This window comes from Calliphora vicina, chromosome 3 (genome assembly GCF_958450345.1).
Source record: "Calliphora vicina chromosome 3, idCalVici1.1, whole genome shotgun sequence".
Classification (NCBI taxonomy): domain Eukaryota; kingdom Metazoa; phylum Arthropoda; class Insecta; order Diptera; family Calliphoridae; genus Calliphora; species Calliphora vicina.
The window spans coordinates 96692864-96716726 of record NC_088782.1 but is presented as its reverse complement, the minus strand read 5'-3'; the positions used below and the strand labels follow the sequence as shown (position 1 = coordinate 96716726).

Here is a 23863-nt window from a genome sequence, read left to right as displayed (position 1 = left end):
TCAAAAAAAAAATCACGTATACATTTTTATAAAATACCACAATAACATAAATGAAATAGACGTTCAACTAAAATATTATTATTGTTGCAGTGTTGTTATTGCTGCTGAATAGATGACGACGAGTGCCAAGGCAAAATTAGTGCATTCACTTTTTGGGTGCTACGAACTATAAGACCAACCAAACAGCCGACCGTCCGACCGACCAGACCGATCAAAACACCCAACTATCCAAACAATCAAACAACTAAACAATCCACGACCGAGCCAGCAGACTCTAGTAGTGTCGCTTGAAAAAAAAAATGTATTATACGAGTACAAAGAGGGATACAGAAGAAAATAGCAAAAGAAAGAATAATAAAGAAAAAAAAAATAAATAAAATTATCATAGAGCAATAATACATTCAACGACAAAAAAAATATTTGCCATTTAAAATAATAGAATGAAAATATGTTTAAGTATTATTTTATCCGTTAAATTTATATTTTATAATACTATATGTCTGCTTCCTAATAAAAATGTATCAATAAAGTACCTCAAATAACATTAAACCGTTTTTAACCCTCTTCAAATATTAATTTATTACAAATAATTTTTGTGATAAATTAATAAAAACATTACAAGAGAGTCCGACCAAATATTCGCTTTGGATTTCAGTAAAACTTTTATAAAGAAAAAACAAATATTGTGGAATTTTAAAGGAGAAACACGCTTTGAATATAATTACAGTGCCCTCGCGATAATATGAACACTCCAAAATATGAACACTTTTTACTTCCATTGGCTACTCTAAAATACTTAGTGTAAAATCAACAGGGTATGGTAGTGGCTAAATTTTAATTCAACTGCATAATAATTTGGCGATTTCCCTAGGTGTTTGTGTGGGAGAAAAATGTTTGTATATGGGAACAAAAACTTATATTTTATAGCAAACTGTTCCTCAAAAAAGCTTTTCAGTTCAAGATGAAACACTATTAATGGAGTCAAAAATGTAAATGCATGCTGCAGGAAATGCAGAAAATTTTTCGTTTGGAAATGAATAGTACATTTGAATAGTTTCGGATTGGGAAGAATAATGAAATATGGAATATTATGTTCGAAAATTCGAACTTATGTTCGAACATTTAAAAAAAAAAATAATTTTACTCTTAATATTACTTACATTTCAAAATTTTTAAAAAAATTTAAATTTTTTTTTATGAATTTTAAAGAATTTCAATGTAGTTTCAGAATATGTACAAGATTTTTAAGATATATTAGGGAATACAAATTTAAATTCGATATATTCAAAATGTTTTAAAAAGAAGAAATTAATAATAAACAAAATTTTAACTAAAATGAAGAAAATAAAAATTAAATTAAATCAAACTACATACCTATTTTATGATATAAAAGCTTGCCGCGACCAGCCTAGCCTCAAGAAAAAATATCAGTAAGTTTTCATTAACACAAGTTTGATTTAATTTAATGTTTATTCGAAGCTCAGTTTTGAAGTTGTTTTTTTCAATATTAAACAAGACCTTCATACATACAGTGTCGAGCATAAAAATCACAACGCAGAGTGGTATAGAAAAAAATTATGGAAATAAATCTTTAACTTCTAAACGCTTAGTCCGCAAAGAGAAAGTGTTGTTGAGTTCATGTTTTCAAATTCGGACCTCATAGGACCACCAGGGGCAAGTCCAGGGGTCTCCAAAGTAGGACAACACGGATATGTTAAATGTTTAAAACGATCCTATTTCTTCGTTTGTGTTCCGATTTCAAAAATATAACAAATGTACATGGAAACTCCTAGCCATTTTTATGGCTAGGAGAGTTGAATTTTTTTTTGCTCGCATAAATTTACTACTGATTTTACTAAAAAGTTTATAATTATCCTTACGTGCACAAATATTGGACAAAATGTCGTACAATAATTGACTATGACCACAAAGAATTTATAAATAGCAAAATGGGGAGAATTGGATTCCGTTATAAGAAAAATCATATAATTTGAAGATCACATAACATAAGCTCTGTACTGTAACTGATACGGAAAATTCTGTCGAACTCTTTAAATCTGTCAACAAGTAATTGATTAGAGAATAGTGAAAGTGCCTTTATCGTCATTAGCATTTGTTGATTAAGATCGGCACATTCTAATCGACTTATTGTAAACCAAAATAAGCTAGTTAGAAGAAGAGGGTACACAGGGGACGTTTAAAAGTTTTTGTGTATGACCAGGTGTATTTGTTTCTACATTATTTATATGTAAATAGGTATATTTAATATAAAACATTTTTTTTGGCATCAGGTGTATACGTTTGTATTTTATAGAAGTGTCTAAGTATAATGTAAATATGCCAGAATACATATACGTAAAAAAAGAATGTCGTGCACAAAACAAAGTTGGAAAAGAAAAGAAAATAAAATAACTGAAACTATTCACTACACTAACGTACAAACTAGAAAAAAATATGACAAAAGTGCAATCTCTGTGTATCTATCTATTGGTTGCAATACCGACGAAGAAGAAGAAGAAGAAAACAACTACATACATACGAATTTATCAACCCAGTCACCGTTTCGTCACCCCTCCCCCCACTTATTGCCTCACCATCAAACGACTCACGTACATATGCAAGAGAGCTAAACATTTTACATCAATAAATAAGAAAAAGAAGGAGAATTAATAACCAAAGTAAAGAAAACGTTAGTACGATAAAAAACAAAAAGTGTACTTAATTTTTGCTATGTAATATTTATATACAAAATTTTTTCTAACGATTAAAAAAAAAAAAGAAACTTCTCTCTTGTTTGTAATTATTGGGAGAAGACTATTTCTGTCAGCTTATACTTTATTAAATAATTAATATTATTGACGACCACAAAGCAAGGCAAATCTAATAACAAACAAATAACATACAAAAACGAGCGCAACAGAATAGAGACAGGTACAAGTAAATAAATGCGAACGCAAAAAGCAAATAATATTCAAAATATTTTTAAATACAAAATTAAATTGCCATGAAAAATTGTCAATATAATAAGTATGTACAAACATGAGATGCATTATACTTTATATGCGTGGCTTCAACACTGCAATTTTCTATGTTGTCATGGTTCTTAAGTTTTAGGACAACAACTAAAAAGCTTTGAAATGATAATTTTTTTAAGGTGGCAATATACATAACTGTATATGTATACCCTCTTCAAACCGTGGGTGCACATATGTGTACCTTACTTTATTCCATGTTCTATATAGATTACAATGCCATCGCATTTGGAAATATGTTACTTTCTTTAAAATTTGATATGTGGAATTATTCGGTAAAAAATAAGTGAACTTTTAAAGAGTTAATTTTCTAATTAACTTTTCATTCCAACATAAAGTATGCATATGCCCACCATCTATTTTTTTTTAAAACAAACGCTTATTTTACTTGTAGAACAGAAGTTAGAAAAAATACATCAAAAGTCTACTATCTCAATCGGTTCATGTTCAGGTCTGAAGAAGATACAGTGGTTGACACAAATACAAATACTCAATTAATAGGTCACAATCTAAAAGAATTCTTAAGAAATTTTTATTTTTTTTGTATTCTTTGAAGAATTATATTCGAGCAGTATAGTAAGCATTTGCCCTCCGTTAACAGTTCGATACTTTATTTCCAATTAACCTCCCGGTTAGTAATTTTTGTAATTGATTCACAACTGTGGACTATAATATGGTTTAAAAATAGAAGCTCCTCAAACTTCCACCATTGAACTGTATTCCACCATTGAACTGTTCTAGCCAATCGTTTTTTTTTCTTCTGGGAAATGAACACTTTTGTTGTCTTACGTTTCTTGCGAGTCACTAATCCATTTCTATGTTAGAATTATTGTAATTGCTGGTTTTATTCTCTTTGAGTACATTTTTAATTATTTTATTTTCAAATTTTTCTTCGTGAACTAGTTTAAAAGTTCTTAGTGTATTCCTCCCTGAAATTGAGAACATTTAAATATTCTTATTTAAAACATTTCTGATGAGATATATTTAGGTCTTTCTTGATTAAATCCGCTTGCATTTGTCAATATATAAGTTTTTGGCCCTCGTCTTGATTCATTATTTTACACTTATTTCTAGACAGCTCGAAATTAATTTATTTTAAAAATTTAAAATGTTTTGATGTTCACAAATATTTTTCAATAAATTTACAATCCCAATGGTAGCATGTGCACGTACTAATGATCATTATTGATTAGAGCTAATGAAACGAAATGAAAACTATAATTCATAATAAATTATAATTAGACAATTAGAACAAAAAATCTTTATCATGCCGCATGACAAAAAAGAATTGTAATTTGCGTAAAAATATGATCTATAATGAATTATATAAAATCTATTTGTGTTACATTTGCAGAGTTGTCTTTTCCAAATTAAATCTAATTTTTGTTTGTCTTTTAGCTTCGAATATTTTTAACATTGCTTTTTCTAGAACACATTTTTAAAATCTTACTTATAATACAATATATTTTCAAAATTAAATAATGACTTGATTTATAATTTGCAAGTTCTTAGACATAGAATAAATAGATATGTCAATGAAAAAAATTAAACGAAATTACTATATTTCACACATACATATATGGACGTAATACTGTAACAAAATCTATGACAATACATTCCCATGTGTTAGGTTTTTGAAAACAGATTTAGGTTTTTGCTCACAGTCATCTATCTAGTTGTCATCTGTGGTCTTGGGAATCTAAAATACTAATTTAAGGGTAACTAACTTGTAAACAAAAGAATCAAATGTCAAAGTACATCCACACACTTTACGTTTAAGTTAGTGTACTAACTGGGTGGTTCCGTTTTGAAAATTTGCAATTAATTTAATAAAGTAAAACTATCTGATACTTAGTAAGTATTTTAATTTTTTCCCGATATTCAACTTTTATTTTATGATTAAAAGAGACATTCAAATTTATAATATACAGACTTGCCAGAGTTGTATTTGGGTTTTTTTATTTGCAAACTTGTACATATATTATTTTCTTCTTCTTCTTCTTGCGATATACCTTTTGGTTTTGATTTTCTGTTTAATGTTCCCAGATTCTGTTGGTGCCTACCTAAAGCTTAACAACGAATAAGTACTCACTCACTTGCTTCTTTCTCTCTTTGTGCTACTGATTCTATTTTCTTTTTAATATTTTCATTTTGTTTTTGTATCGAGTATGCGCTTTTAATTTGTAATAAAAAAAAATACTTGCATGAACAAATCTAAAGAAATATTGTAAATCAAGTACATACACACAGATATTTTTTGTAGTTACATATTGAAGTTCCCGAGGAAATTTACCAAACAGCAAAAAATAAATATAAAAAAATACTAATTTTCAAATTAAGTTTTACAAAAATAATCAATTGAATTTTGTGTGCAAAACCAAAAAAAGTAATTTTTTCAATACATATTTCAAATTATTACAAAAGCCCATTAGTTATTTGTTTGCAATTAGTTTGTATGCAGAACGTTGTTTCATATTGAAAATGCAATAAAATATACAATATGGCGGCGGCGGTGGCGGCGGCATCCACCAATTTGATGACTTATACGTAGTGGTGTTGACGACGAGTATCTTGTCTCTACTCTAGCTCTGCTGCACGGGCTGTGTATAGTCAGTCTTGTGTTCCTGTAGTTTGGTATTTGTATTTGTTGTTTTTCCATTCGTGGTACTTACTATTCACTCGTTGTTGTGTATTGTGTACAATCTATATGGAAGATGTTGGTTGTTTCGGTTGGGTTGTTTGTTATGTAATCTCTTAAATTTGGCATTTTTTTGTTTTTGTTATAAGTCCTCTGAAATGTATATGTTTTTTATGAGTTTGTTTTGTGCAAAATTATCTTATTTTTCTTCGTTACTGATTTAACTGATTGTCAATAATTAGCTTTACATTTAATTTTGTTTTTTTTTTTACAATACTACTTTCAATTTGTTTTGTTTTAAATTTTTTTTTTTGGATTGTTTTTTTCTTATTTATATAGTATAAAATCTGGAATCGATAAATTTGTATGTATGTTTTATTTTTATTGTTTTAATTCCCTATATATTTTTTTTTGAAAATGTCTCTAACTCCTTTCTATTTTCACGATTCTAAATTTATTTCACAATTTTCTATGTATTATTGGAATATAGTTTTCGAAAGGGTAAAATACAACAAGAATCATAAAACTCGAATAATAATTTGTTTTAAATATTTTTTTTTGTTATTGACTTTTTGCTGACAAAAATCGATAATTTTTTTTGTAAATAGTTTTAAAAATGCGTTTTCTCATCAATAAATCCTGCAACCATATAATTTTTACTTTAAAATATGATGAAAAGTCGAAAAAGTCATAAATAGCGACTGTCGAAAAGTCGCCCATTCAAAAAGTCTAATAATCGAAAAATGTAGAAAATTCGAAAATGCCAATTTTTTATTTCAACTATAGAACCCTCTTTCGCACAAATTAGTTTGATGCTAAAAACAAAATAAGAAAATACAACAATATACCTAACCCACAGTCTAATTTTTTCATAACGATGCAATCATGACATGAATTCAAATAATAGATAACATTCTAATGTAGATTCCAATTTAATCAGTTTTGAATGATGATGTCCATATCTTAGTGATCGGGGAGCTCAATGAGTTTAATCTGCTGTTTTTCAAGTGTAAATTATGTTTTCCAAATAAATGTTTTTTAATTTGTTCACCAAAAATATATTTCATTAACAACGACGTACATAATATGTATATTATAATAAGCCATAGAAATTCGGATGATTTTTTTTTTTATTAAAAACAAATTTTTTATTTGCAAGAAATTGTTTTCAATCTTTATCTTCAACTAAACTTTGGTGAAGGGCTTACAAGATTCGGCACAGACGAATATAGCTCGCTTACTTGTTGAATATATGTATGTCTTGAATTAATTAATAAATATCAGATGAAATTTTGGAAATATAGTGAACTATTTCCAATATTGCAGCTGAGTTTTGAAATATGTAAATGTATTTTTTTAAATTTTATTTTAAATTTATTCAACTTGGACATAAGTGACATAAATGATGTAGTGAAGTATACACTTTAATGATTTATATAATATATATTCGATCGTATATGGAAGAAAGTATTTAGATGCATTCGTAATTTATGAGATAGAGATTGAATAATGTAATTAATATAACATAATAAAAGTGATTAAGTAGTAATTTGATGAAACATTTCATCGATATTGTACTATTTTTGCAATTTAAATATGAATACTATATACATGTTTATGTATGCCCTATTAATTGTTATTTGTATTTTCTTTTCTCTTTGCAGTTTGTGATTAAAACAACGATATAAATCGAAATATAATTTAAACAAAAAAAAAACTAAAAATTATTATAATAAATATAATAAAAGAAAAAAACGAAAATAAAATCATCTTCACGTTAATTTTGAGTGAGAAAACGGTAAAGCAAACAACGATCGTGGAATCAACAAACAACAATACATGTTTTAAACGTTTCCAAAGGAAACCTAAGAAACGTAAACGGCCGTTAAACCCAAGCAGCCACAATTATCGTTATTGCTATCGAAATTGTAATACTAAAAATAATAATAATAATATTAGTAGACAACCATTGGCAATTCTGAATACCAAAGTTATGTTGATTAATGTAATGGCTTATAATGTAATGTGGTCCAAGAATATTCAACGATCAAAACTTTTAATAAATCATTTAAAAGCTCAAAATATCACGGACTATTGTTTTGAATTAAGCCCCCATGACTTTGGGGGCCCGCCACCACTTTATGTACAACATCAACTGGAGGAAACTAACGAAAAAACGACAATACAAAATATTGGCCGCCAACTACAGCTACAACATCAACAACAACAACAACAGAATAAGAATACCTTTAATACAACAACTGCAACAAATACTTCGATAACAATTACAAAAAATGATGATAACAGTTAAGTGATAATAAAAAGCAGAAAAAAAGAAAAACAAATAAAAAAACATGTTAACATTTTCGAATGAATGAACAAGAAGAAAAATTTATAATAAAAAAAAGAACAGCTTTTCATTTTAAAAATATATTGTAAAAAAAGAAAAATACCAAATTACTGTAAAGAGGATAGATAGAAAGCAAAAAAAAAATCCAGCCTCAACTAGCAGTAGGTCATCCTCATCAGAAGAGAAGTAAAGTGAGTAAAAACAAACAAAAGTTTTGCTAGAATTTTGATTCGTTTTATTTTTTGAAATTAAAACCTTTTCACACTTCAATTTTTGTTGAGTTTTTAATTTTTGTAAATAAATATAAAAACTTTTAAAACAATTTTAAATCAGAATCACCCACAGTAAGACCATTCTAGAGAAGTATTTTTTGATAAACAAAATCAAGAAAAACTTCATAATCCGCAAACAAAAATACGAAAAATCAACTTTAGGTTAATTTTTTGTTTAAATAATGCCCTTGCCATCTTCGGGTATAATTGTAGTTGAGAAACCATCTTCAGCATCTAATACAATAATCAACAATTCCACAACAACTATTAATACAGTTAATAATTCTTCAGTTCATCCACCACAACAAGAACAGACGGTACAACCAACTCAAATACAATATTATGAATATTATGATGTTAATGAAAATCAACAACAACAACAACAGCAACAATATAATCATCAACAACAGCAGCATTCAACAATTGTGGTGGATGGTACAGTATACCATAAGCAGCAGCAACAACAATTGCAATTAGGAGGATCCGGTAGTGTAGCAATAGGACGTAAAATTCATAATTCGTCCTCTACATCGTCCACATCCTCGTCGACGTCGTCGTCCTCATCATCGTCGTCATCGACTTCGTTAAATAAACCAAATTTACACATACAAACCTTAAAAACCGTGCCCATGCCGCAAACTAAACAATATTCTCAACAGCAGCAAATAATACAGCATACCTCTCATACAACCACCGCCACAGCTGCCACCACAAATCCGCAACATCACCATCAGCTGCATCAACAACCGCAACATGTGCAGCAGATCAATTTGGCTGCTTCATCTATACACCATCAAACGCAACATCATCATACACAGCAGCAGCAAGCAACGCCGACGGCCCATATGATCCAAGTTTCGGAAGAATTTCTAGAACAAGCTGCCAACAATCACAACACTGGCAATATGATGATCTCCACCACAGGAGAGGTAATCAATCAACAGCAAATATTCAAAATTGTCAGCACAGATGGCACTACCGGCAACATGATTATCGATGCAACAAATCAAAATGCAAACACCACAACAACCACCTCGAAAGTTCTTTTAAGCAACTTGACAGTTTTGTCCAAACAGCCAACAAATGCACAGGGTCAAATTATTGGTAGCAATCATCAAGCGGGTCAAACAGCAGGACAAACAATAAATTTTGTCAATGCCAAAAACTTGTATACAACTTCGACTACCGGTGGTAGTATTGCTTCTGGCGGCAAACAGCAAAAGTTTACTGTGGCCACCGCAAATGTTGCTAATTATAAAGGTTCGGCCATCAAGCAAACGTCAACAGGCGGAAATGCCCAATATTTGCAACAGTCGAACGCTATAGGCCAACATAAAATCAATATGACTGCTGGAAATCGAAATATGCAAATGTTGACGACAGCACGAGTTCAAAACGCCGCCGGTATTCATACCACTTCGAATTCTAACATCAACAGCAATGTCGCTCTAATATCGAACAATGCAGCTACTGCGCAAACAATGGTCTTGCAGCAACAGCCTCAAAAATTTATTGCAAATAATACGGCCGGTACTAAGACAGCAACAACAGCTCTTAGTTCTGGCGGTGGCAATATTATCAAAAAGTCAACAACGGCTGGCACCCTCAGGATGAACAACAGCAACAATACGTCGGCTACAACGAAATTGATGAACAATTTGCAAACGACGCAAGGGGTAAAAACGTTTATAACACAAACTCCTAGTCTACAACAGCAGCATCAACAGCATACACAACAGAATATCAATCAATTGACGTTGCAGCATCATACTACCAAGTGCGGCGGCAAATCAAAGTTTGCCAAACAGTATAATAATGCTATTCTCAACAGCGCTGGCGCTGTGGCAATAGCAACATTGCCACATCAACAGTCGAATAACCAAAATAGCTTGCAAATTCAGCCGCAGCAGCATCAACAGCATCAACAGTTGCAGCCACAAACAACATACATTAATCATCATAAGAGCAGTGGAGTAGGTGGTGGATCGACGAAAATTAACAAGATCAGTTCAAAGTATGCACAATCGGTAAATGTGGCAGCTCAATTACCGCCTGGTACACAACTGCACCAAAAAAGTATTAACCAAACCCAGCAGCAGCAATTTCAAACAACCAGCAGCAACAGTAATATTAAATTTGTGAACGCTCAAGGTACCATTATTCAGCAGCAACAACAACAGCAGCAGCAGCAGCCCCATCAACAACAATCAATGACCTCTCAGAAATTTAATAACAAACATCATCATCAACAACAACAGCAGCAGCAGCAACAATATCAAAATTTACAAAATTATGATATCGTTGACGGCAATCATCTTTATAACCAAACAACAGCATCTCCTGCAACAGCTGGTGCGACATCTTCAATTTCGTCAGCATCTGGAACAACATCACTATCGTCAGCAACAGCGTCAGCTTCGTCACTACTAACTGATGATATAATGATGGTGAATGGTACTCAAATGACAGATGAACTATCTGCTCGTATACTGCAAAGTATGTCCCAGAAATCTTTTAGCAATCAGAGGTATCAGCAGCAACAACAGCATGTTTTTCAAACAAAAACTTCAACAACAACACCATTGTCCTCATCATCCTCACCATCGCTAAGTTCCAATAATAACTGTAACAGTAATAACAACAATAATATGTTGCCACCTCCACCATCTGCTCCACAAAATACCCTAATGCACACAAACAACAGCAACAATAATTCAAATATTTTATTATCCCCACGAGAATATACACTGTATCCAACGACAGCCGCAGCATCAACTATTGCCGTAGCGACTCCAAGTCAGCAACAGCAACAACAGCAGTCATCTCCTATTCATTACAATAACGCGACGAACCCAACGGCAACGGCTTCCTCTAATATAACGGCTGGTTCCTTCTCATCAAATAACTACATTACAGTTTCTAATAATAATAGTAATAATATGACCACTATTACGCCGCACACATCGGGAACTTCAGCAGCAAATACTTTGATGTCTAACAATACAAATAGCGGTTTAACCGGTACTGTACGCCAGGCTCAAAGCGCTCCTAACTCACGCTCCCAGTCAATGGAACGTAAATTGCACGAATCTTCAATGTCGCGCAAATCAACGGAGTATTATAAAGTCAAGTAAGTGGTATTCTATTTTTGTATTACTTTTTATATCTGTATAATAATTTTGTGCAGCGAGATTTTTTGTTTATATATCGGTTTAATAATCTGAAATTAAACAATAGCTAAATAAACTTAAATGAAATAAAATATTTAAAAAATAAATAGTTTAAAGAATATTTAAAAAATAAAAATAAAAAATTAAATAGCAGTATTTAAGATAGCTAAGCTTATAGAAAATAAAATTAAAAACAATTTTGCAGGGTGCCTAAGTTAATTTATAATGGAATTATATTAAAAATTCGAATGATTCAAATCAAATCCAAATTGTATTATAGCGCGATTTGCAGATCAGTTTTTTTTTTTAATTATTCGAGTTTGTTTACAGAACAAGAGCTACAAACTAAATTCTCGAAAGTTGATCAGTAGCATTCAGAATGACTATCCTTAGAAGATAATGACCATGTCGCGCGATATTATTATAATAAATACATATCGTTACCTTAGTGTGCAAAGTCCACTTTTTATGTTTATTGAGATTTTAATACAAAACACTAGAATATATATAAATACACGGTTTGCGTAAAAATAATTTACAATTATTTCGTTTTTCCTAGTTGTGGTATACAAACGTGCTAAGTCCATTTAATTTTGCAAAAATTACATAGTAGCGGAAATCACTCTTCGTTGCATATTTGCAATTTTAGCATACATAGTAGCGGCATTCACTGTTAAGTGCGAATGGTATTGCATCATTGTAAATGCAAAATTGTAAAGGTTTTTGTGTTTATTTTGTTATTGGATTACGGTAAAATTTTGCATTTGCAATGATGCTAGACCATTCGCACTTAACAGTGAATACCGCTACTATGTTTTTATTTTTTCATAAATTTGTTTGTGGTATTGCAAAATATGCAGGGATAGTTTGCAACAAAGAGTGATTTCCGCTAGTGGTAGAATATCAAATGAAAATAATCTGCAGAGGTTCTCATGTTGCAATTCTGTTTTGTTGGAGTCCATAGAGTACCGAAATACTTTTAGTTTTCCTCGATCACTTCGTTTTAGTGAAATCACTATCAGAGGTATAACTTTTAAACAGAATCAGATTTTTCAAAACTGGTTGGTAGTTTAAAGCAATCAGTCAGCTATATTTTTTAAAAAATGTAAGAACACTCGAGCATTTGTATTAAAAAACCGAAAAAAGTGGATAAACGTGTTATCAAAAAATTGGCATCAGTCGCAAAGTAAGTCTGGATTGATTAACAACTCGCGCGTCGTTGTAATTATTTTTTAAGTGCAATCAGGCCCGTTTTAGTTTTTTTGCCTTCGACAATTTTGCGTCTCACTCTGGCACGTGTCAAGCATCAACTGGTACCATTATCACTCTTGATTTTAACAACAAGGTTAAGCGTTCCAGCTTCCTATATGAAGATATAGGTCGACTAGGGACTAACTTAAATTGACGTGGGACAACCTGGCAATTTGAGAGTCAACTGACTTTAAATTCCAAAAAAAAATGTTCCATAAATCATTTATTTTATAATTGATTTTATTTACTTACGTGTTTTGTAAAGCTACTTTATTATGCTTTTTCACAAAAATAAGAAAAAAACATTTTACGGACTCCAATAATTTGAAATTTATTATCGTCTCGACAACTGATATCAAAAACGTTGCTCCATTACCTTTTGAGAACAACATTAGTGACAAAAGATACTTTAAATCGAATAACAGAGTTAAAACGATAAAAATAAAGAAAAAAAACCTTATAAGAAAATGCGCTAAGTCCACTAAATAATAGAAAATGTGGTAAATACCAAAAAATGTTTTATATGTCGTCAACGCATTTCTTCTAAACTGTGATTATTTATAATTACAAATGATACCTAAATGTACTAAAACTGCATTAACAGATTTCAAAAACATTTTAAACTAAAGATTTTTACTAAGCTAACGATATGTATGATTTGTAATATCTAAATATTATTGAAACTAGAGTTAAACTAACACTAGAAAGGTAAGTTTTATTTTATTCAGGACACATGATCGAATATGGCAAATTTTTATCATATTACTATTTTGTATTACACACTTTAAAAAATATAAAAGGATTATATTTTCGAAAAATTCGTAAATATTATTAAGATTTAAAAAAGTCTTTCTTCGGCTCGTTATTAAAATTGTTAATCGTCCACAAGCCAAAAACTTGATCTTAGTATTTAGTATAAGGGTTGTTAATTATTCCAGTTTTATTTAATAAAATTAATTTATATTTTTTTTTTTATTATTAGAGTGATCGATTAATTCCCAAAATTTCCTTGATTATTCGAACGAATAACCATTATAAAATTTTTGAATAATTCAATAAAATATATTTAAAACCAGAAATAATGTTCTGATATTGGTGTGTTAATCCCAAGTCGATTGAAAAATTAATATAGAAAGTTGTTTTTAATAAAATTTTCAATGTAACCAACTTGGAATAAAATTAAAAACTATTTTAAATTTTAACTTGAAAATAAATTTATTCGACTGACTATTTTATTAATCGACAATTAGGGATCGATTATTCGAATGATAAACATAGTATTTATGTTTAGGAAGCACATATTTATTTGAGTTAATATTTTTTTAAATCATGTATCTTGTTATAAATACAACCATTATATTATTGTGGTTAATTCCATCCATGTCAGTTTATAAAACAGAAAAGTTTTCAATACATATTAGTAGTGAAAGTAAACTTTGCCTTTTTTTATTCTTACTACACTTGCATAAATTTAGTTCTTGTTTTTCTTTTTAAATATATTATTATTTACATACATACAAATATGTATGTATGTATGTTCATTCTAATTTACCTTAACAAATTAATTTCTAAATTTATTGTTTTTTTTCTGTTTTACGTTCAATTTATTTCTCCATTATTTTCTTTTTTAATACCCATCATCTACCCCTCCACAATACATAAAAAAATATACAAATCCGCAAATTATTTTTCCCATTGATGTGTTTTATTCAAACAAAATATACCAACAATAATAGTATTAAAGATTATCACTCTGGTTGTGCATTTGTGGTTCCAACAACGGCCACTATATATGCAACCAACAATACATCCCCTAGTGCAACATCACTAATCGATTTTATTATTCCTTTACCTTCATGTACCACTATAACAACTACCACTACCAACAATATAACATCTTCTACAACAACAACAAATTGTGCTACCATGACCACAATAATAACAAATTCATCCTACAACCACAACCACCACAACCTTAACCAAATCAATAACAATAATAGCAATCATAATTCCCTGCGAGGCAGTCATCACAGCAATTTAGTAACTGCAGCAGTGGCTCAGAGTAGCGGAAGCATGGGGGTAATGGCATCAGCTGCAGCTTCCGGTTCCGCTTCCAATCTAATGGGTGGAGTAGTGTCTACATCAATACCGGCGTCGCCATCACCGTTGCCCATGCCACGGCCGCCTTCTATACCACCATCGGCTTTAATAATGGAACCCCAGGCTCAAGTCATACATTTGCAAGCTACTAAAACGTTACCGGGTGCTAACAATTCATCGAACGATGATGATGACGACATAATTGGCGAAGAAATAAGACCAGCGCCAGTGGATACTGATGACATTCGCTTACGTATTCTGCATGCAGTGTTATTCGATCACACCTATGTCAATCCCATGCCTTTGGAGTTGCCTACAACATTTGCTGTGCAATTGCCACCTGCTCCAAATTCCAATGCTTCGGCTTTAGCAACTTCTTCAAGTGTTACAGGTCATAGCCAGCAGTGGTCTTTGGGTGGTATAGGAGCCGTAGCTGCAGCCGCAGGAACTTGCGGTTTAGCTCAGCAAAATTATGCACTTTATGGTTCACAATGTAAGTACATGGATGGCTATATGTAAAAAGTGTGTTGTCACTAATAGGAATGCATTTTTTTTTTTTGCAGTATCCCGCCTTCAACAAGATGAGGACTCTTATTCAGCAATTAGTACTGGTTCCAGACTGGCTGTTGGTGATATAGATCCAGGCGAGGAAACTGAGACTGCTCCTGAAGCGGAGCTTGAAGATGATTCATTTACTCGTTGTATTTGTGATCTAACTCACGATGATGGCTATATGATATGTTGTGATAAATGTTGGTATGTATTACATAATTTGCGATAGATGTATTATTTAATTCTGTTCGAGGAAAAAACTTATTGCTATTTATTAATCAAACAAAATTGTATTCGTTTTTTATAATTTTAGTGCTTGGCAACATGTTGACTGCATGGGAATCGATCGGCAGAATATACCCGACGAGTATTTGTGTGAATTATGTCAACCTCGTGCTGTGGATAAGGCGCGAGCGCGATCTCTGCAGCTAATGAAGCGCAAAGAACAACAGCAACAACTTATGCTGACGGCTCAAGCACATGCTGCAGCCTCCGCTGGTACCATGGGAGCAGCTGGTTCTGCAAGTGGTGCTAGTGTAGGTAACGTAGCAAATCTTTTACCCAATGATGTCTTGGCAACCCAACAACGTTTGGCGGGGTCCACTGGAGCTGGCTTTAATCATACAGGTAATATGGCGGCCGAAAACGCCGCTCTCCAGCTACTAGCAGCTGGTAGTTCAAATTTAAAGAAAGGAGCTAAAATGTTGAAAAAGGTCAAGGATGGAATTTCTGGCAAAAGGTCAAAGAAAGCCGAAAAGTTGGCCGCTGCGGCTGCTGCTGGTTTGAGCGCCAGTGGTAAACCTGCGCGAAAAGAAGCCAAAAAGAATACAAAACGCAAAAAGGCTGGTGGAGCACACGATAGTAGCGGAAGTACAGTTGGCATGACAGCGGCTGAAAAGCATGCTGCCAACTTAAGGCAATGGATCGAAAACTACGAACTGGCTGTAACCAATCACTATTCGCCAGAGTTGAGAGCCCGTCTACATGCCATCACCAAGCAACCATCCCTTTTGCAAAGTATTTTGAATACGGAAAATCCCATACTGAAAGAGTTCAGCAATGGCAGCTTAGAAAATCGTGCCACTACAGTGCCGCATGCCGGTGGAAAAATTCTCATTAGTAATTTGGATATAATACCCAATTCGCCTATTTGTGAACTGAGGGGTAAATACATGCTGACCACACAATACAAAACGCAGAACACGTCAATGAATATGAATAGTCCGCCCCCGAATAACTACCACCTGGCTAGCTACAAGGCCCACAAAACACCCGGCCCCTTTATTTTCTTCTATCAGTTGCCAGGCACTGAGGTGACGACTTCCCAGCACCTAATGCCCCAAACGACCACCACAACGACGTTAAATCCAGACGGAACGTATACCACCACCACTACAACGTTACCAGCTCAGCAAAGCCCGCCAACTTTCCTTAAAGGTCCCGAAATATGTGTTGACACCCGAACATATGGCAACGAAGCAAGATTTGTACGAAGGTCATGCCGTCCAAATGCTGAGATACAACATCTATTCGAAAAGGGTACCATCCATTTATTTATAGTGGCTTTGACAGACATCCGAGCCAGCACCGAAATAACTATTCGTCATGAACCACACGACTTACTGGCCGTGGAGAATAAGAAATCATCCTCCATGGTCATACAGCCCACAAGTACGCCGTGTGCGTGTGGTCTAACGAAAGATTGTTTATTTGGACCTCCGTTACCACAATTGCCGCCGGCGGCAAAATCAAATGCGGGACGTAAATCACTAACGCATAGTGGCGGAGGAGGACCCGGAAATGCTGGAAATCTAACGGCGAAACAGCGTAAAGCAAATCAGCAGAATTTGAATCGTAATCGATCGATCTCATCCAGTGCCAGCGGTGATAGCAATATGGGCACCACAACAACAGCGACAACAACGACAAACATAGTTGCCATGGGTCTAAATAGTCCCAGTAATGTGGGCAAGATTGCAGCGGCAAATAAGATGGTCAATACACTAATGCCTCTAACAGCTTCTTGCAATAGTAACTCCTCATCATCCACTCTGACGAGTATAATGCCTGATTCTGGTATATGCACATCGTCGTCGTCGCCGTCAGTATCGATACCGTCACCAACGCAACATATGCATTCACCAATACAGCAGCAGCAGCAACAACAGCAAGTCCAACAACAACAACAACAGCAGCAACACCAACATCAATTGTTGCATAACACTCAGATGAGATCGCCAGTTCAGTTATTGCCACAGCAACAGCAATTGATGCAATCTTTGCCTACACCGCTAATGCTAACGACACCTTCAGACATGGCGCATCATCCACACCAGCAGCATCAGCACCAACATCAGCAGCAGCCGTTAATATTACAACAACCTGCAATGATTACACACCAGCAGCCTTTAAGTGTGATAGCTCAACCAGCAGCAACAACTGCAACAACATCAACTCTTAACACTGGTCAGAATGTGTATGCTGCAACTGAACAACCACAGCAATCACAGGCGATATTGTGCGTGCCAACTCAACCAGCAGCAGCGCAACAACCACTGCCGCTACCGATACCGCCGCCTCAAGCACAAACACAACAGCATCAGATACAGCAACAATTATTGTTACAAGAACAGCAACACCAAGTTCAATTCACAGCATCTCAACATACGCCCACTGTAGTGGCAGGATCTACTGGTCTATTGGAAACTGTTTCACCAGAAGCAACCATAGCAGCTGTTGCTTTACAGTCCCTCAATGCGTCACATTCACCAAATGTAGCAGCAACTCCATCTCCAGTACTCCAGTGTGCAAGTGTTGAGCCACAGCAAGTCCAACACCAACAATTTGTATTAATGCCAGCAGCTGAAGTATCAGCGGAACAGCTTCAGCAACACCAGCAACCGCAACATATTCATCAGCAAAACCAAACTCCAGAAAATTTGACGACAAGTACATCGGTACCTAGTTCTTTATCTTCATCACCGCAGCAACAGCAACAGCAACAACATCAACTAACAAAATCTCCACAGAAAAACAATCATTCCCAACAAAACAACACACACCCGGGGCGTAAAACTCCCGGCAAACATGGTCGTACCACTAGTTTTTCCGAAGATACTGAGCAACATCATCATAATGAAGACAATACCTTAGCATCCACTCCAACCTCTTCCTTAACGCCCAAAGAAAAACCCAAGTTATCCCGAGAAGATCGTAAAATGGAGGCCATTTTAAGAGCAATAGAAAAAATGGAACGTTCTCAACAGCGAAAACAAGATCAAAGTAAAACAACCAAGCGTCAAAACTCCAGCAGTCACAATACAACTCCCACATCACCGAATAAATCATTTGACACGGGAGAAAACTCTGCAGGATCGAGACGTTCGAACAGCCACACCGGAACGGCGGGAAGGTCAAAAAAGAAACGTAAGGCAGGAGCAAAGGCTGGACAAGGTGGTTCCTACAATAACCAGCGAAAACGAAGACAAAGTCGAATGAATAGTCAAGAATCTGTTGATGAGAGTAGTCCGCATGATCACGATGCGATTACATCGGAATCAGATGGCTGTGCAGCATTACACTCCCCTCCAATACAAACAATGGCATCAGCGAGACAATCGAATTTTTCAACTCCTACGACATCAAGTGCAGCGGCGAGTGGTATCGCCACCACTGCAAGAACGCCCAATGAATCAATAACTAATAATGTTGACCAGGCAGCTGGACTACTGATGGCTTTTGCGAATCCCAATCCCATTTCTCCTGCTATAAATTCCTCCTCCGTACCAACAGTTGATGAGCAGCACGTACCGGAATCACCTCAGCGATCGTCATCTCAGTACATGATATCGTCAAATGAAGCCGCTGCACCCTCACCTCCCACACCTCCCACACCACCATCGCATGTTAGCAGTGCCTGTTTATTGATAGAAGCTGCGGTCGGACCATTGGAATCCAATTTAGATGGGAATAGTGCTGAAGTACATAATTCGGAATTCAAGTATCCTCTACAGGCAAAAACCAAAAAACATTTGATGAACAATTGGCTGCATCAAGCGGAAGAAAACACTCACGAAAACAATGTGACACCTCAGCCTGAACCAGCACCACAATCATCACAAACACCAGCGGCTTCTGTAGGGTGCAGTGGTGTTCCGACCAGTGTTCCGATAGTATCGGGAGGTTTGGATTCATTACTTCAAGCAGCAATGAGTGATATTAAACAATCACAAACCGAAGCAGAGCAGCCACAAAATTTAAGTATTGCCGCACAGAAAGTTGAGGAATTTATACAACAAACAGAGGCATCTGCCGCACCAGCTAAACATTCCTACGAGTATGATCAGCACCAACATCCGCATCAGCAAAGAACGTACGTAAATTTGCCGACACCAGCTGTAGACTTGACGTTAAAAACGCCTTTAACCATTGGCCCGAATCCTTCGACTCCACAAGGCGTCACTAGTGTCAATCGTAATTTCCATTTGCCTTTACAAGTCAGCACATGTAGCAACAATTCGTCCGTTAAGAAACGTTGGTTACGGCAAGCAATCAGTGAGGAAACTCACGAGGAGTTTCAAAATTCATTCTCGATGACTCCATCACCTACTACGGTTGTAGTTAGTAGTTCATTTGCGCATACTCAACTACAACCAGCTGCTACATGCTTCCCAGCTACCACAGTAACGAATCACGTTCCAAATGGTTTTACAACGCCTTTAAAAAAGAGGCGCCTGTTACTAACTGGCAAAGATGAAGTGGACGAAAACCAGTCGCTGAATTGCGGTGATTTGAGTGCGAATGCTGCTCCATCTCCACCACCTGCGGCAGCACCACAGCAAGCCCACTCATCCAATCAAATGTCATTTTCACCGTTGAAAGACACTCAAGAAAAATTTGAAATCAAAGAAGGGATGCAAGATCTTCCCTCTCAGGACATGCACGAAGACGTTGATGTAGATGTGGAAAAATGTGAGATGAGTGAAGCTCCAGAGCAACAACCACAAGAGCAAGAGCATCATTTGCAACAAGACCATCAGCAATATCCAAAAATAGAAATGGATCAAGAACAAGATGTTGATGTGACAACTTCACCGCAGGAGGATGGCCAGCTTTTGGAAAATCAAATCAAAATAGAAACAGTTATTAAACATGAAGATGCTGATGTGCAATCCGAAGTAAAAGAAGAATCTCCAGTGACATCTGTTCAACAAACCGATCAAACAGGCCCTGCTGAGTTCAATGATCAAGAAGATGATGTTGATATTTTAAGATCTCCTAGCCCTGGCAGAGAAATGATTAAAGCTGAGGATAACTTAGTTAAAATTGAGCCAGAAGACACCAGCGGAACGGAAGATGTTAAAATTGATGTTGAACGTGAAGAAAGTATGGCCGCAGATGATGTTGTGGTAACCCAACACAAAGAGAGGAAGGAAGAGATAATAGTACCAACTCAAGAATTTAAAGATGATGAGAAAATTAATAATCAACCGTCTTCATCAGAAAATGTTGAAATAAAACAAGAGGTTGAATTAGAAATTACTAAGGATGACCATGTTGCCGAACAAGAACAAACTTCAAACAGAGGTATTGAAGTTGTTGAAACTGAAAAAGATAGCCATGCAAATTTGGGAGTAAAAACTGAGGATGAATCTCATACGCAAGTTGAAGAGCCTAAGCCTAAGAGACTAAAATTAGAGAACTTAGAAGCAGACGAACAAAAGCTAAATTCTGTTAAAGAAGAGGTAACAAAGCCAGAAACACCTAGAGCCGACGAGGTAAATATAAAACCAGAGAAAAAATCAAAAATTGAGGCACATTCAAAGGAGTGTGAGAGGCAGGAACTTATTGTTCCCCATTCTACCACCAACGAAGTAGAAAAAGTGCCAAAAACAGAATCTGCTAAAATAGAAATGCAGTCAATGGGTGGTGACACAGCTGAAGTAACGTCATCGTCTTCATCTACATTATTGGCGGTCCGAACAGTAGCTGCAGATACAACATTTGCTGACGTGGACGCTTCTACTCCTCCCCCTCCCCCTACAACAACTATTGTAGGCGGAACTGCAGCTCCTATTCAACGTCATAAATCTTTGAGCGACGATGATATACAAGCACGTTTACATAGTTTCCATAAAGAAAATATACTCTTTCTGCAGTCTCGTAATAAAAAAACAAAATCATCTTCCTCTGTATCGGCAAACACAAATAGCAATTCATCATCCACTAATTGCTTAATCGCCAACAATGACCATCACAAAAACAGGACATCGTCTTCGTCCTCTTCTTCGTCTAATCATCAACACCACCACAATCACCATCACCATCACGAGGGCAAAGAAAAATCAGATAAATCCAGTTCAAAACACCACAAATCATCAGCCACGCCGAGTGGTTCCTCAAAGAAACAAAAATTGCACAAACGTGAAAGAACGACCAGTTCTAGCAGTTCAAACAGTCATAAAAACTCCTCAACACCGCAAATATCATCTTCTTCATCGTCTTCTTTATTGAACAAGAACGCTGTAATAAACTCAACTACTATTTCCACTGGGCTTTCGAAGAAGTTGAAATCTCTGAAGAAGTCATCATCTGGATCTTCTACCTCGTCCAATAATTCAACGTCCTCATACTCTTCATCCACTTTAGCGGTACAAAACTGTTATCCATCAAGTTCTTCTACAACTGCTACTACAAGTTCAAATTCTGACAAGGAAAAGCATCAAAGACAAAGAACAACCTCGTCCTCGTCGGGTAGCAATAACAATGTGGCCAGTAGTAATTCACATGCCACGCCCACAACACCATTTCCGTCAAGCAAAAAGCGTCAACTCAATTTCGAATTGGAACTAACGAAAGACATGCATTTGCTAAACAGTGGCGTCTCCGGTGGTAGCAAACACAAGAGAGATGCTTCAAGATTAGCGGTTGACGAACAAGGTCATGTAGCGGCTAAAAAGTCGAGAAAAGAACCGACATCATCTCAAAAGGATGAGCTTAAAAATGGCGCCAACAAGCAACTTGTCAAGATTGAAAAACAACATGAGAAGAAGTTTTCAAGTGCAACTGCAACTAGTAGTTTCTCTAAAGCCTGTGTACCACCAATTTCTCAACTTGTAATTACAACGGCTACAATACCGACACCACCTATATCCACTCCGTCGCCCGCACACTCAGAGGATCCTAAACTTATACCTACAATTGTGACTCAACCACCACCACAGCCTCCACTTCCACCTACAACTTCATTCTTAAGAGAACATCCAACTTTACCACATTTTAATAATGTTGTTATTGCAACAAGCTGTTCTTCAACAACAAGTCATCAACAACAACCACAACAACCACCGCTACCATCAGTACAACCACAACCTCCACCGCCCGTACTACCACAAAACATTCCAAACCATGTGAATAGTCCCAGTTTTATTACATCTGTCCAAAGTAATCATAATCAGCAGCAGCAGCCACCTTTACCACCTACACCACCCCCTAGTGGTGCCATGTCCTCTCCGATATCTACTCCAAATGTTAGTACTACAAATCATTTGCCGTTCTACAACACCATTTACGGCAAGCTCTTGGACAACCCTGCCCCGCCTTCAAATCTACCTACACCATTGACACCTTCGAGCACTTTGGTGGCGACTGGAACAACACCACCTCCAATACCAGCAAGTGCATCTGTACCAGTTGCAGGTGGTGTTCTTTCAGAGTATTTAGATACTAAATTGAAGAGCTACAACACATTGGGTGGCTATGTGTCACATACAGCCTTGTTTGGGCTAAATAATACAACTAACCTAAAAGATTCAGCTTCTAATGCAGCTGTGGTGAGCTCAACAACCATCATTACTGCGTCCGCACCAGCAGCATCATCATCAACAAATACACCCCCTAAGGATTCCTCTACAGATATGCCAGCCCCTCTTGCTCCACCTCCAGTTGTATGCGGCGTTTCGGCGACATTGACGCCGTCGTGTTCAAGTTCTGGTAATAGTGCTGCAACAACTACGCCTTTAAAAATACACACGAAAACTGCAAGCCATGATCCGCGTTTGAATCCTCAATTAACGGCACCAGAACCACCGCCACAACCAAAGCGAAAGCTTTCTATTAACGAATATCGCAAACGTATGCAGCAATCTTCATCCAATGACTCAATTAGTGCCAGTAGCAGTTTAACATCCACACCAACTACTCCACCTACGCCCTTAGAAACGATCTTGTCGTCCTCGCTTCTAGCGCCAACGACGTTGCCATTAACAAACAAATGTACTTTGAATTCTCCCGACCGTTTGACACAATCTGTAGACTCACAAATTCAAAAGGAAATAATGTCCTCTACTACGGCCGTGACATCGTCATCATCAGATTCTCTAAATAGCAGCAACAGTTCAACTAGCAGTACTAGTTTAAATGATAATCTTTTGAAATCTTCCTCCTTCGTTGAAGAGGATTCTACAAAAGGTAAGCAGAGAAAGATCTCTGGAATTTTG

The 23863-nt window shown here is 35.4% G+C and overlaps 1 protein-coding gene across 6 annotated transcripts in view; it reads left to right on the top strand.

Annotated features, from left to right (window-relative positions):
- upSET overlaps positions 1 to 23863 on the top strand; it is a 38179-nt gene that overhangs the window by 8515 nt on the left and 5801 nt on the right. For 5 of the 6 annotated variants that reach the window (XM_065506454.1, XM_065506452.1, XM_065506453.1 and 2 more), the window contains exons 3-6: positions 7335 to 11422; positions 14714 to 15306; positions 15377 to 15569; positions 15679 to 23834. In XM_065506454.1, coding sequence (XP_065362526.1) covers positions 8475 to 11422; positions 14714 to 15306; positions 15377 to 15569; positions 15679 to 23834 — 11890 coding nt within the window. In that variant the 5' untranslated portion in view covers positions 7335 to 8474. The remainder of the gene's footprint in view (positions 1 to 7334; positions 11423 to 14713; positions 15307 to 15376; positions 15570 to 15678; positions 23835 to 23863) is intronic. The other variant, XM_065506457.1, reaches the window with a different exon arrangement.